This window comes from Mastigoproctus giganteus, chromosome 3, assembly GCF_048544385.1.
Source record: "Mastigoproctus giganteus isolate SK-2022 chromosome 3, ASM4854438v1, whole genome shotgun sequence".
NCBI classification, from domain to species: domain Eukaryota; kingdom Metazoa; phylum Arthropoda; class Arachnida; order Uropygi; family Thelyphonidae; genus Mastigoproctus; species Mastigoproctus giganteus.
In genome coordinates this window covers 42,027,458-42,040,525 of record NC_143577.1, presented here as the reverse complement: position 1 = coordinate 42,040,525, position 13,068 = coordinate 42,027,458, and the positions used below count along the sequence as shown (strand labels likewise).

At 35.8% G+C, this 13,068-nt stretch overlaps 1 protein-coding gene across 1 annotated transcript in view; it reads left to right on the top strand.

Moving 5' to 3' along the window:
• LOC150087903 (hemicentin-1-like) overlaps positions 1-13,068 on the top strand; it is a 1,496,027-nt gene that overhangs the window by 408,630 nt on the left and 1,074,329 nt on the right. The window contains exon 26 of the mRNA XM_090369959.1: positions 6,650-6,955. Within this exon, the coding sequence (XP_090226085.1) occupies positions 6,650-6,955 (306 nt within the window). The remainder of the gene's footprint in view (positions 1-6,649; positions 6,956-13,068) is intronic.

The window sequence follows — 13,068 nt, the reverse complement described above, 5'->3', positions numbered from 1 at the left end:
GCTTCTTGTGTAAGCTTTCTTTACCTTCGACATATATATATATATATATATATAAAGGAAGAATGCCATCAGTATTGAGCTTGCTCAATCCATTCAAAGTCTTAAACACCTCAATTAGATCACCTTGGATATGCTCTTAGTTAAGAATCATATGAAATCCAAGGCAGTACATCCAGTTGACATGGGTGGCTGGTGCAATGTTGAGTCAGGTTGGTTGTGATATAAGCACTAGGAAAACAATAATGAGATTAGGAGGGTGTTATAGTCCTAATTACTACAATGAGTATAACAAATAACTATACAAAAAATGAGAAAATACAAAACTCCCAGGCGCTTCCATAGCCAGGTGGGAAGGAGCAGCAGTGCATAGCACACGCTTCTTGATTAGACCAGAGTTCGAGCCCGTCACCACCAAATACAGAGGATGCGGAAAGGTCAGGGAATGACCACCGCATATCCTGGAGCAATATGGCCTTAGTTGCTAATGCTCCTAAAAACCAAATAACAAACAAACAAACAAACAAACAAAAGTCCAGTAAATTAGAATGTCTTGAAATGGGGGATTTTAACTTTCCAGATAATTACTGGAACTTGGTCATTCGCACACCAGCAAGAATTTTGTGGATTTATTGGATGACTGTTAAAGAAGCAAAAGCAATATTCTTGATATGAGTATCATCAATTAATCTTCATGCATTAATAATCTGCAGATAAAAGAACCATTACATGACAGTGATCACAGTATATTAATGTAACTGCTGTCAAGGGAAAAGACAAGGACTTTGCTTTTGCAAAGCCGACTACAAAAGTCTCAAGCATTTTAAATTCTATATAGTGGGACCAGTTTATTAGCCATAAAGTATAAGGAGGATAGGCTTTTGATGCGCTGGCCAAAAAAAAAGTTGATAAGAAAATAAAACTTATGCACTTTTCTCCTCACACAAGTAATTATCCAGCTGATCTTTGAATTTCTTCAGATTCTCAGCCTCAAATACCTGTGAAGGCAACTTGTTCCAGCATTCAACAACTTGCTAGCTAAAAGAAAACTGCTACAATCTAGTCTATACCTCTTTCACTGTAATTGGAATTTATGGCCCCTAATTCTAGAATTCTTTATAACAGTGAAAATTCTACTTTCATGCATTTTACAGACTCCTCTCAGAGCCTTATAAACCTCAGTTGGGTCCCCTCTAAGGTGTCTGGTTACCAATTATGTGTAACCAGATTACCTTGTTACACATAATTGAAATCTTTCTTCATACAGTCATCCTTTTGCCAATTTTACCGTGCAAGTTCTTTGGACTCTTTCAAGAAGCTCATTGTCTTTTTTTCAGATGAGGTCTTCATACTTGGACACAGTGTTCCAAATGCAGACTTACAATTGCCTTCTACAGTGGATTTTCTGACTTCTCTATCTCTAAAAGATATTGTTTGATAAATCATCAATAGGACACTATGTGCTTCCCTGGCTGCCTGCTTACACTGCTCAGAAAACTTCATATCTGCCCATATCATAACTCCCAAATCTTTATTCCTCTACTGTTTTTAATTTGATCACATCATGTATATAAATTATTTTTGGGTTTCTATTTCCCAAGTGTAAGACCATACATTAAAGCAGCTGCCACCTTTCTGGCAATTCTTGAAGCCTGCTCAAGTTATTTTGAAGGAACATAGTTTGACGTTGATCATTAACGGCTCTCCAGTCTTTATGTCATCTGCAAATTTTGACATCATGCCCTTTATACCTTCATTGATGTTAATGAAAATTGGAAACACTGGTCAAAGAACTGATCCTTGTTAAAAAATGATCCTCAAAGAACTGATCAATGTTAAAACTTCAGTTGCCACCTCTCAACCCATCTGCTCAACTTTTCCAGATCATGTTGCAGTAGCATGCTATCAGTATTGTCATTAACAACCCTGTCAACCTTCATATCGTCTGCAAACTTAGACATTAACCCTGATATACCTTCATCAATCTCATTGATAAATACCGAAAACAACACTGGGCACAACACTGAACCCTGGGAGACTCCACTAATAACATTAGACCATGAAGAGCAGAGTCTATTGATAACCACTAGCATGGCATTAGGGGCAAGTTGCTACAATGGATAAAATGATGGTTGAGTGGGCTCAACCATCATTTTATCCATTGTAGCAACTTGCCCCTAATGCCACGCTGCTCCAATTTGTACAGTAGTCTTCGATGTGCCCCAGTATCAAAAGCTTTCCTAAAATCCAAGTATATGTTATCAAAATTATTCTTTGAATTCAATTCCTTTGTCACCACATCATAGTATCCAATCAGATTTTGTCAGACAAAACTTCCCCTTAACAAACCCATGCTGCATCTGAATTATAACTGCAGTCTTGTCTAGATGATCCTGCATTGCTTGTTTAACCAGTGACTGCATTATTTTCCCCGGAACAGAAGTGAAACTAACAGGTGTGTAATTCTCCTGCACAAGTAGCCTTGTGCAGGCGAAGTTTTTACTACTCCTGGAATAAAGAAGTTTTTTCTGTTTTATTAGCTTAAATTGGCATATTAACTTATTTTCTAGAGTAGCTTTATATTCCTAGTTATGATACTTAGTTTAAAGTTTAACCTAGATAGATATTTTGTAGGTATTACTTAGTATCGATAAGGGTATCAAATCCACGTGTTACAAGTTGCAGCTCAGGTGAACGAGAAGTTTTTTTGTCATATTTAGCCACTTTATTGACCAATTGTTATATTAAATTATTTTCTATAAGTAGCTTATAGACCTAGTCAGGCTCCTTAGTTTATTCTGAATTGAGACAGTGAGATTTGAAAGTTAAGTGTCCGTAGATTTACCGTTCATAACTTGCTGCCATTGTTATACAATACAATGTTATATCCCGAACTAGATAGTGTTAGCTTAGTATAGTATAGTATATAATATAATCTTGTCAATTAATCAGTAAATTCTATTAATCTTGTCAATTAATCAGTAAAATCTATTAATCTTGTCAATTAATCAGTAAAATCTATTAATCTTGTCAATTAAATTGTACTTTTTAACTAAATACATATAACGACTTAGATTTTACAAACGTAACATAATTAATTAATAAAGACTAAGGCGCATTTAGGGCTAGAGCCTCAAGCTGCGAACAAATTTAGACTATGTATATAAAGTGCTTAGCATCATAATACACAGCCATTTCTGAATAAACAGAAAATTTTTAAGGTGGCATCGTTTTAGGTTATATCTCATATTGTGAATGCCTTCACAACGAGTTGCCATGATATTGCACTACTTCGAATAAGTAACGCTTCACCTAAGGAGAAGACTAGTGTTACTTATTCTCAGATAGGTACCACCACCCAGACAGCACTGTTTCAGGGCTATTTGGCCCTTCGTCAGTGAGTGGGTAGGTACCCAAGTGATGCAATGATGGCAAAAACAGTTATGAAGTATAACTCCACAATATGAGAGATGCCTGATGGTGTATGATGTATTTAGACTAAGGCGCATTTAGGGCTAGAGCCTCAAGCTGCGAACAAATTTAGACTATGTATATAAAGTGCTTAGCATCATAATACACAGCCATTTCTGAATAAACAGAAAATTTTTAAGGTGGCATCGTTTTAGGTTATATCTCATATTGTGAATGCCTTCACAACGAGTTGCCATGATATTGCACTACTTCGAATAAGTAACGCTTCACCTAAGGAGAAGACTAGTGTTACTTATTCTCAGATAGGTACCACCACCCAGACAGCACTGTTTCAGGGCTATTTGGCCCTTCGTCAGTGAGTGGGTAGGTACCCAAGTGATGCAATGATGGCAAAAACAGTTATGAAGTATAACTCCACAATATGAGAGATGCCTGATGGTGTATGATGTATTTAGACTAAGGCGCATTTAGGGCTAGAGCCTCAAGCTGCGAACAAATTTAGACTATGTATATAAAGTGCTTAGCATCATAATACACAGCCATTTCTGAATAAACAGAAAATTTTTAAGGTGGCATCGTTTTAGGTTATATCTCATATTGTGAATGCCTTCACAACGAGTTGCCATGATATTGCACTACTTCGAATAAGTAACGCTTCACCTAAGGAGAAGACTAGTGTTACTTATTCTCAGATAGGTACCACCACCCAGACAGCACTGTTTCAGGGCTATTTGGCCCTTCGTCAGTGAGTGGGTAGGTACCCAAGTGATGCAATGATGGCAAAAACAGTTATGAAGTATAACTCCACAATATGAGAGATGCCTGATGGTGTATGATGTATTTAGACTAAGGCGCATTTAGGGCTAGAGCCTCAAGCTGCGAACAAATTTAGACTATGTATATAAAGTGCTTAGCATCATAATACACAGCCATTTCTGAATAAACAGAAAATTTTTAAGGTGGCATCGTTTTAGGTTATATCTCATATTGTGAATGCCTTCACAACGAGTTGCCATGATATTGCACTACTTCGAATAAGTAACGCTTCACCTAAGGAGAAGACTAGTGTTACTTATTCTCAGATAGGTACCACCACCCAGACAGCACTGTTTCAGGGCTATTTGGCCCTTCGTCAGTGAGTGGGTAGGTACCCAAGTGATGCACTGATGGCAAAAACAGTTATGAAGTATAACTCCACAATATGAGAGATGCCTGATGGTGTATGATGTATTTAGACTAATTTAGACTATGTATATAAAGTGCTTAGCATCATAATTTGTTCGCAGCTTGAGGCTCTAGCCCTAAATGCGCCTTAGTCTAAATACATCATACACCATCAGGCATCTCTCATATTGTGGAGTTATACTTCATAACTGTTTTTGCCATCATTGCATCACTTGGGTACCTACCCACTCACTGACGAAGGGCCAAATAGCCCTGAAACAGTGCTGTCTGGGTGGTGGTACCTATCTGAGAATAAGTAACACTAGTCTTCTCCTTAGGTGAAGCGTTACTTATTCGAAGTAGTGCAATATCATGGCAACTCGTTGTGAAGGCATTCACAATATGAGATATAACCTAAAACGATGCCACCTTAAAAATTTTCTGTTTATTCAGAAATGGCTGTGTATTATGATGCTAAGCACTTTATATACATAGTCTAAATTTGTTCGCAGCTTGAGGCTCTAGCCCTAAATGCGCCTTAGTCTAAATACATCATACACCATCAGGCATCTCTCATATTGTGGAGTTATACTTCATAACTGTTTTTGCCATCATTGCATCACTTGGGTACCTACCCACTCACTGACGAAGGGCCAAATAGCCCTGAAACAGTGCTGTCTGAGTGGTGGTACCTATCTGAGAATAAGTAACACTAGTCTTCTCCTTAGGTGAAGCGTTACTTATTCGAAGTAGTGCAATATCATGGCAACTCGTTGTGAAGGCATTCACAATATGAGATATAACCTAAAACGATGCCACCTTAAAAATTTTCTGTTTATTCAGAAATGGCTGTGTATTATGATGCTAAGCACTTTATATACATAGTCTTAATTAATAAATACATAACTTGATACGGAAGTTATATAAATGGAACTCGTAGATAATACTCGATACAGAAAAATATATATAGCATTATAACTGTGTTAGGATACAAGTTTAGGGTTATAATTTTGTTCTGAAATTGAAATTAAATCGAAATCATGACTCAGACCAGAGCAGCAAAGCAAAGGGCTCAAGCTAATGGGAGTGCTGTGGCTCAGGGAAGAACTGAGTGGGACAGTTGCCCTCTGAATCACAGCCTTTTAAAATTCACTGATTGCTTGATATTTGTGGAGCAATCGGGTACGGGACATGATATTGCCATGGGGATGTCTTTGTGTGCATGCGATGTAAGGAGTGTAAGGAAATCAGGAGACAACTGAGCGTTGTTATGGGCCTATATGTGAGACCTTGAAGGATAGGGTGGATGCCCTCGAAGGATCTAAATTGAGGGGCCCATCAAGCTCTCAGCTGCCCACATCAACACCAGAGCTTGCACTTGGTCATCACGCAACACAGAGGCAACCCCCAAGGCAGAATGTGCTGGTCCCACAGGAACTAGTAGTTGTTGGTCACTCTATTGTCAGGGAAACGGGGAACATTCTTTGTAAAAAGGATAGGTGGAACAGGACCAGGTCTGCCAGGGACAAAAGTCGATGCCGTTGTAGAGCGGATATCAAGGGCACAAAAGGTGATATAGTTGTACACGCTAATTTTTAAAATCTAAACTGTTTGTATCTATCACATTTAGCTTTATTATAAACAGTAAGTATTGTTTTCTTAGATACATGTTTCATGCATGCACGATATGCATACTACTACTTTCTTTGTGACTGATAGGTATGAATCTAAAATTTGTTTATATAAATTTGTTAATATGAATTACTCTTAACTTAAATCAGATGTAGCCATAGATTTAAATTTTCTGATCTAGTGGTTTTATTTACCAGATTTGTCCATTTGCTTAAAATAACTGGAAAGGGGCATTGTTTTAAAATGTATTGCCAAATTTGAGAGGGTTTGCTGCATTCAGTATATAAAGAGAGAAGAAAATTTAAGATTATATTTTCTGTTTTTATTAATATTAAAATAATTTTTTTATCTCAATTTTTTTGGCTTTACATGATTATATGTTAACCTGATATATTTTAATATGAAAACTTTTTTGATTCTGTAGTACCACCAAAATTAGAAGGCAGTCCATCACACACTAGTTCTAATGCTACACAGGAAAGACAAGAGATACTAGAAAGTCGCCCAATTCGTATGTCTTGTCCAGTTAATGGAAATCCCCAGCCATTAATAAAGTGGTTAAAAGATGGTATTGTTGTTTCCCCAATCACCCATCCCGGAGTTACTATTCTTGATGGTGGAAGGTATCTGCAGATTGATTACTCTAAAATAGAAGATGCTGGTAAATATTCATGTGTTGCAAAAAATGAGGCTGGAGAGATAGAAAAGCAGTTCAGCCTTGATATTTTAGGTAGGTGGCTATATTTTCTTAATTTCAGTTTCCTGAAAATGGAAAACAGATGACATAGAAACAAATTTGAAGTATGCATTATCTAGTAAATAAGGAGATATGTTAGATAGCACATTAAAAGTCACTTCAAATATTTTTTTCAGTACAGGTGATCCCAGCTTAAAGCTGATCATTCGTTTCGGAAAAACAGAGTGCTAAGTGAATCCGCGCTAAGCGAGTGCCGCATTCCCATAAGTTAACATATGTATTTGTGAGTTGTGGTCAGTGCCATAGGATATTTCCTAATCAATAATAAATGGTAGGGAAAAGATGCACAAATATCGGTCAAAATATTTAATATTCAAATATTTATACATATAAAATATTCTGCATTACCTATGTATATGATTATGTGGTAACTACTTGCATATCAAAAGTAAACTTAAAATTCCAATTAAAATAATGAATTTAATTGATTTAATTTAATTAATGAATTTAATCATGAAAAATGTGTGGATTTTGAGTTGAACTTTGGCCCTCTTCCAAATAAACTAAAAGGGGTATTAATTTTAAATCCCCCGAAGTGTTACCACCCAATGTTACCACCCGCTTTGAAACCTGGCATGTTTTTTCTTTTTTCAATATTGAAACTTCTTTTAGGCATTCGTTTCCACAAAACTCCTGCTTCATCTATGTTAAAAACTTGTTGAGAAGTATAACACATAATACCCCTCTTCAATAATTTTAACAAGTTCTTTTTTGAAAGTTTCGGCTCCTTGATCTGCACTAGCTGCTTCTCCCTGGATTTTAAATCTATTCTACCAGCCCTTACCAGTTTTAAATGGTTCCACATTTTTGTTTTTTTTTTTTTTAGATGAGTTTTCTTCAGATCATCATATTGGCTAATCTCTTTCTCTCTCTCTCTTTTTTTTTTTTTTTATATTTAGCTTAACTGAATTCTGCATTGGAATATTATCTTTAATAAAATTAAAGTCTTTCCATTTCAATCCTAATAGCCGACCTAGTCCTAGTTGCTTGCAGTGGAACAGCTATCTTTCCCGCTGCTAAAATTAATTCTTTATTTTTTTATAATTGTTCTTACAGTTAAAGTTGCAAGTCCTAAATTATGGCACACATCCGCTTGTCGTTGACCGGAATCGATTTCCTTCAAAACGTCTAATTTAATTTTCAAATTCAGTCTTTTTCTTACATTTATAGTCTTCGCACTGTGCCCAGACATTGTTGCTTTTTCATTCCTATCGGTCATTATTAGCTCTTCGCAAATGTAACTGCATTTGTTGTATTAATTATGATACAATGTTCAAGTAAACTGTCCGTTACACACGATGTCTAATACTGTACTGAGTGATGACTAGACTTCAGATAAATGCATATAACGCAAATATTACAAGCAATATACTTGATCATTTTTTAAAATGTTGATCTCGAAACTATGTAACAAGTCACTGTACTGCAATTAAATTAGTGTGCGAGAAAATATCACTGAGCGTGGGAAAATTTCTGAAGTCAGCGTGGGAAACGTTTTAATGCTGTTTTGCTATTCATTTTCAAGCTATCGACTCCATCAAATGAAACGATTTCGTTAAATATGACAAAAATGCAATCTGTAAAAGAGCGTTATAGTGATCTGTGACAGCATTATAGTCAGATACGGGTTATAATATAAAAACAGCATTATAGCGAATCAGCGTAAAGCAAACCGCTTTATAATGGGGGCCTGCTGTATAGATAAATTTACATTTATTATGTGCAGTGTGTTACAATTGCATATCTGTTATTTTTGTTGGTTTTTAGGACCGTTGATGACTTGGGTAGTAAGTATTGCTCTGCTGTGTATTACAAATTTCTCTATTTAAGTGTATGTTCACTGGCTGATTTGCATGTTATACTAGCTGGAAATCACAAAATAACTTGCATGGAAATAATCATACTCCATCTGCCTGAGATTGCTAACTACAGTCCTGGTTGAAGGGAACTTTAGAAATTTTCCTGATCTTTGATGGTACTTGAACCCAAACTACTATACTGTCATGGAGGACTACATATTTGTGACTCAGATTCAGAATAGGAAATGTATCAAGAAAAATGAATAATGTAAATCAATTTCAACACAATTTTAACATTCCTTAAATCAAAAATTGAAATTGTTTCTGTTGTTTTTAAGATTGTTTCTATACATGGGTTGTAAATAAAACAGTCTAATTAACAATGAAAATAAAACAATGAAAAACAACCTCTTTTATTAATTACAGTAATTACATGAATGGACATCCACATTTCTCTGAGTATCTGGATTTTCTCTTCAGAATTAATATGATTGGCAGCAATTTTTTTCTAATTTTATATGCTGCTCAAAGTTTAAGTGTCATCGTGTCATCCTTTGATTCCCCTTTTACAATCCTTCTTTAATTTTATTTATACTACCAATTTATATAGCACTAGGTGGAAATTATAATAATCAGTTACTCTGTAGACTGAGGGAAAATTTTTGCACACCTTTTCTGCAGCTATCCTTTTTTATTTCAGTTTATTGAAAAAGGGGAATCAAAGGATGACACGAGCGATTACAGACTAGTTAGTTTAACTCCGTTCCGGGGAAAATAATGGCGTCACTGATTAAAGAGGCATTGCAGGATCATCTAGACAACACTGCAGTAATAATTCAGACACAGCATGGGTTTATTAAGGGAAAGTCTTGTTTGACAAATTTGATTAGATACTATGATGTGGTGACAAAGGAACTGGATGCAAAAAATAATTTTGACATCATATACAGTCCATTCTGGTTATTTGGGACACATCGGGACTAGTGCATTTTGGCCTGATTAAGCGCCTGCCTCAGTTATCCGAAGTTTCACGTAAATAGTTAAAAATACAATGTACCCCCCCCTTTTTTTTTTACAATTGGTTCACTGTACAATCAAATCACGTTACGACGAACTCAACATAGTAAAGTACCATTCACTATACGATGTGCAGTAAGCGCCGGTCATTGTCATCACGTTTGTGAATTGAATTTAATTCTATTAAACTGCGATTCTAATTAGCGAAAATAGGAGGAATATTATTCACAGGCTATAAAAGCAAAGATATATTAAGTATAAATTTACCCTTTATTACCTTACCAATTAAAAAAATTAAATGATAAGTGAAAATCGGAAGAATATACGTATATTCTTCCAATTCCAGAATAATTAATATGTAATTTGTACATATGAACTAGTTGATATTTCTGTTCACTGACATTTGTGGGTGGGGGGGGGTTAAAATTTAAAACAGTAAAAAGATAAGCAATCAATAACAAAGAACACGGCACACAAAAATTGCAAGTAACACAATATGCACAAATGAGAACGGAGTAACGAGTTACAAAGTTTTAAAAATAGGAATGAAGAGAAGAGCTGAAAATTAATTTTTTTATGTGATTGAAGATTTCATGGAAGTGTAAACACATTTCACCATAATAACCCACAGAATTTCAGCTGTCGGTATTATCGCAAATTCAGTAAGATCGAGTTTACTGTCCATTTATGATAGATGTCACTAACAGAAAAGTCCAATAAACAGGTGACTGCTAATTGTTTTTATTATTTTATGGTTGTGACCTCCAGAATTTCGACCGAACCACGTGGTACCATCGGAGACAATCGTAGGGTAATCTCCATTGCTGCGGTCTCCTGCCCCGATTGAACGGCATGCTGTCCCAATTAAACAAAGTAAACCCTTTCTATTTTCTCGATTGGTTTCTATTTTTTAAGATTTGCCCCAAATAAATGGTTGCCCCGATTAACCGGTGGCCCAAATAACCGGAATCCACTGTACTTGGATTTCAGGAAAGCTTTTGATACTGTTGCACATGGAAGACTACTGTACAGATTGGAGCAGTATGGTATTAAGGGTAAGTTGCTACAATGGATAAAAGGGGGGGGGTTGGGTGGGAGAAGAGAGTGGTAATCAGGATGCTGCTCTTCGTGGACTAATGTTATTAGTGGAGTCCCCCAGGGTTTGGTGTTGGGCCCATTGTTGTTTTGTATAGTTATCAATGATATTGATGAAGGTATATCAGGCTTAATATCGAAGTTTGCAGATGATACAAAGGTTGGCAGGGTTGTTAATGACAGTGTGCTACTGCAACAGGATCTAGAAAATTCGGGCAGATGTGCTGAGAAGTAGCAACTAAAGTTTACTATTGACAAATGCAAAATACTGCATATGGGTAGAAATAACCCCAGAGAAATGTACCAACTGTGTGGTACTACACTTAGGGTGGTAGAAAATGAAAAAGATCAGGGAGTAATTGTGCAGTCAGATATGAAGTTTTCTGAGCAATGCAGACAGGCTGCCAGAGCAGATCATGGGGCCTTGTCAATGTTATATAGGAATTTTGCTAGTAGGGAAAAGGAGGTGATTATCCCTTTTTATAAGGCAGTGGTCAGGCCCTGCCTTGAGTACTGCATACAGGTATGGAGGCCTCATTTTAGGAAGGATATAGAGTTGCTTGAGCATGTACACAGAAGGGCAACAAGATTGGTGAGGGGAACAGAGGGGTCCTCTTACCAATACCAAGAAAGCCTTAAGTTCTGCAAATTGCAGCAGTTGGAGACTAGGCACCTGCAAGATGATCTGATTGAGGTGTATAAAGCCTTGAATGGGTTCTGCATGCTGAATTTGGATGGAAATTTTCTGCTTACTCAGATTAAAAACCTGAAGGGGCATAAATTCAAATTGAGGAAAGACAGTTATAGAATAGATGTGTGGAAAATTGTCTTTAGCCAGCAGGTGGTTAATTGTTGGAACAAACTTGCATTTGCCATTATGGAAGTTGATAGCTTAAATAAATTCAAGGAGAAACTGGACAAACTTTTAGAGGGAATGGATGTGTGAAATTGTTTTTTTACTTTTCTTTTTTTTTTGGGCTGATGCTATATAAGCAAATGTGCTTGCTTTCTTGCATCACATTCCTCCATTACTACTATTACTACTGAACCCTTTTAAAGCTTTAACCAGTTCATTTAAATGCACATTCCTAATTTTTTCCAGATACTGCAATTTACCCCAGTTTTTTTTTTTTTTTTTTTTTTTTTTTTTTCAGTTTAGAATATCCTTTTATGCTCCCAACTAATCTTATTTCCCTTCTTTTCACCCATTCCAATAGCTCTGCATCCTTCCTAAAATAAGTTTTCAAAACATCTGTGCAGTGTTCCAGATGTGGCCTAAATATTGCTAAATTTATACAATGGGATAATTAGTTTTCGAGATTAGTTAATACTTATCTAATAGTAATCTCTCAGAATTAAATTCTTAAATTTCTACAGTATGAAACAGTTTATCTTATCTTTCCTATCTTGACAGTGTTATTCTTTTAATATCCCTACTTCAATAAGTTATTCATGACTTTTTTTTCTGTGATTCGTTTTCAGAAAAGAAGTCTGTGACAGACAAAAAATTTTGGAGGGAGTCATTTTTTCCCCTTTTTTTCGTACTCCATTTTCTCTCTCTCTCTCTCTCTTTCTCGTGCTCTGACTATTTCGCTAATTTACTCCTACATAATTAACGAGCAGGTGACATGACCAAAGAATCTCAATGGTGTTATTCTTTTGATGACAATTATAGGCATTTGTTTTGTTATAGTACAGCAGCTGTGACCAGTCATAAGGTAAATAAATTGCATCATTTGCAATCCTTTCCTCTAAAATCAATTTGATCCATATGTGTCAATGATAGACAATGGTAGCACACTCATTTAGGTTGACTGTGGTTCAAGCTCATGGGACTGCTAAACATGGTAAATATTTATTTGTTTCAAAAAGATTAGTTTGTAAATTCCCCTGTAGTCATGTTGGAATAGAAACCGAACATCTTACCTCACCTTTTCTGCATCAAACCTCTAATTTTATTTCTGGAAATTTTAATCTTTATCTGTTTAACCTTATTCAGAACCATACATCCCTACATAATTATTCATTGTTATTTTATTTCTTGCTAATCCGTACTTTGGCTACTAATTAACTTCAGTCTCACCCCTTCCCCATTCTCTCCTCTAAAAACAGTTTTTTTTTTTTTTTTTTTTTCATTTATTTATTATGTACTCTTACTTTTTTTCCCTCTAGTTT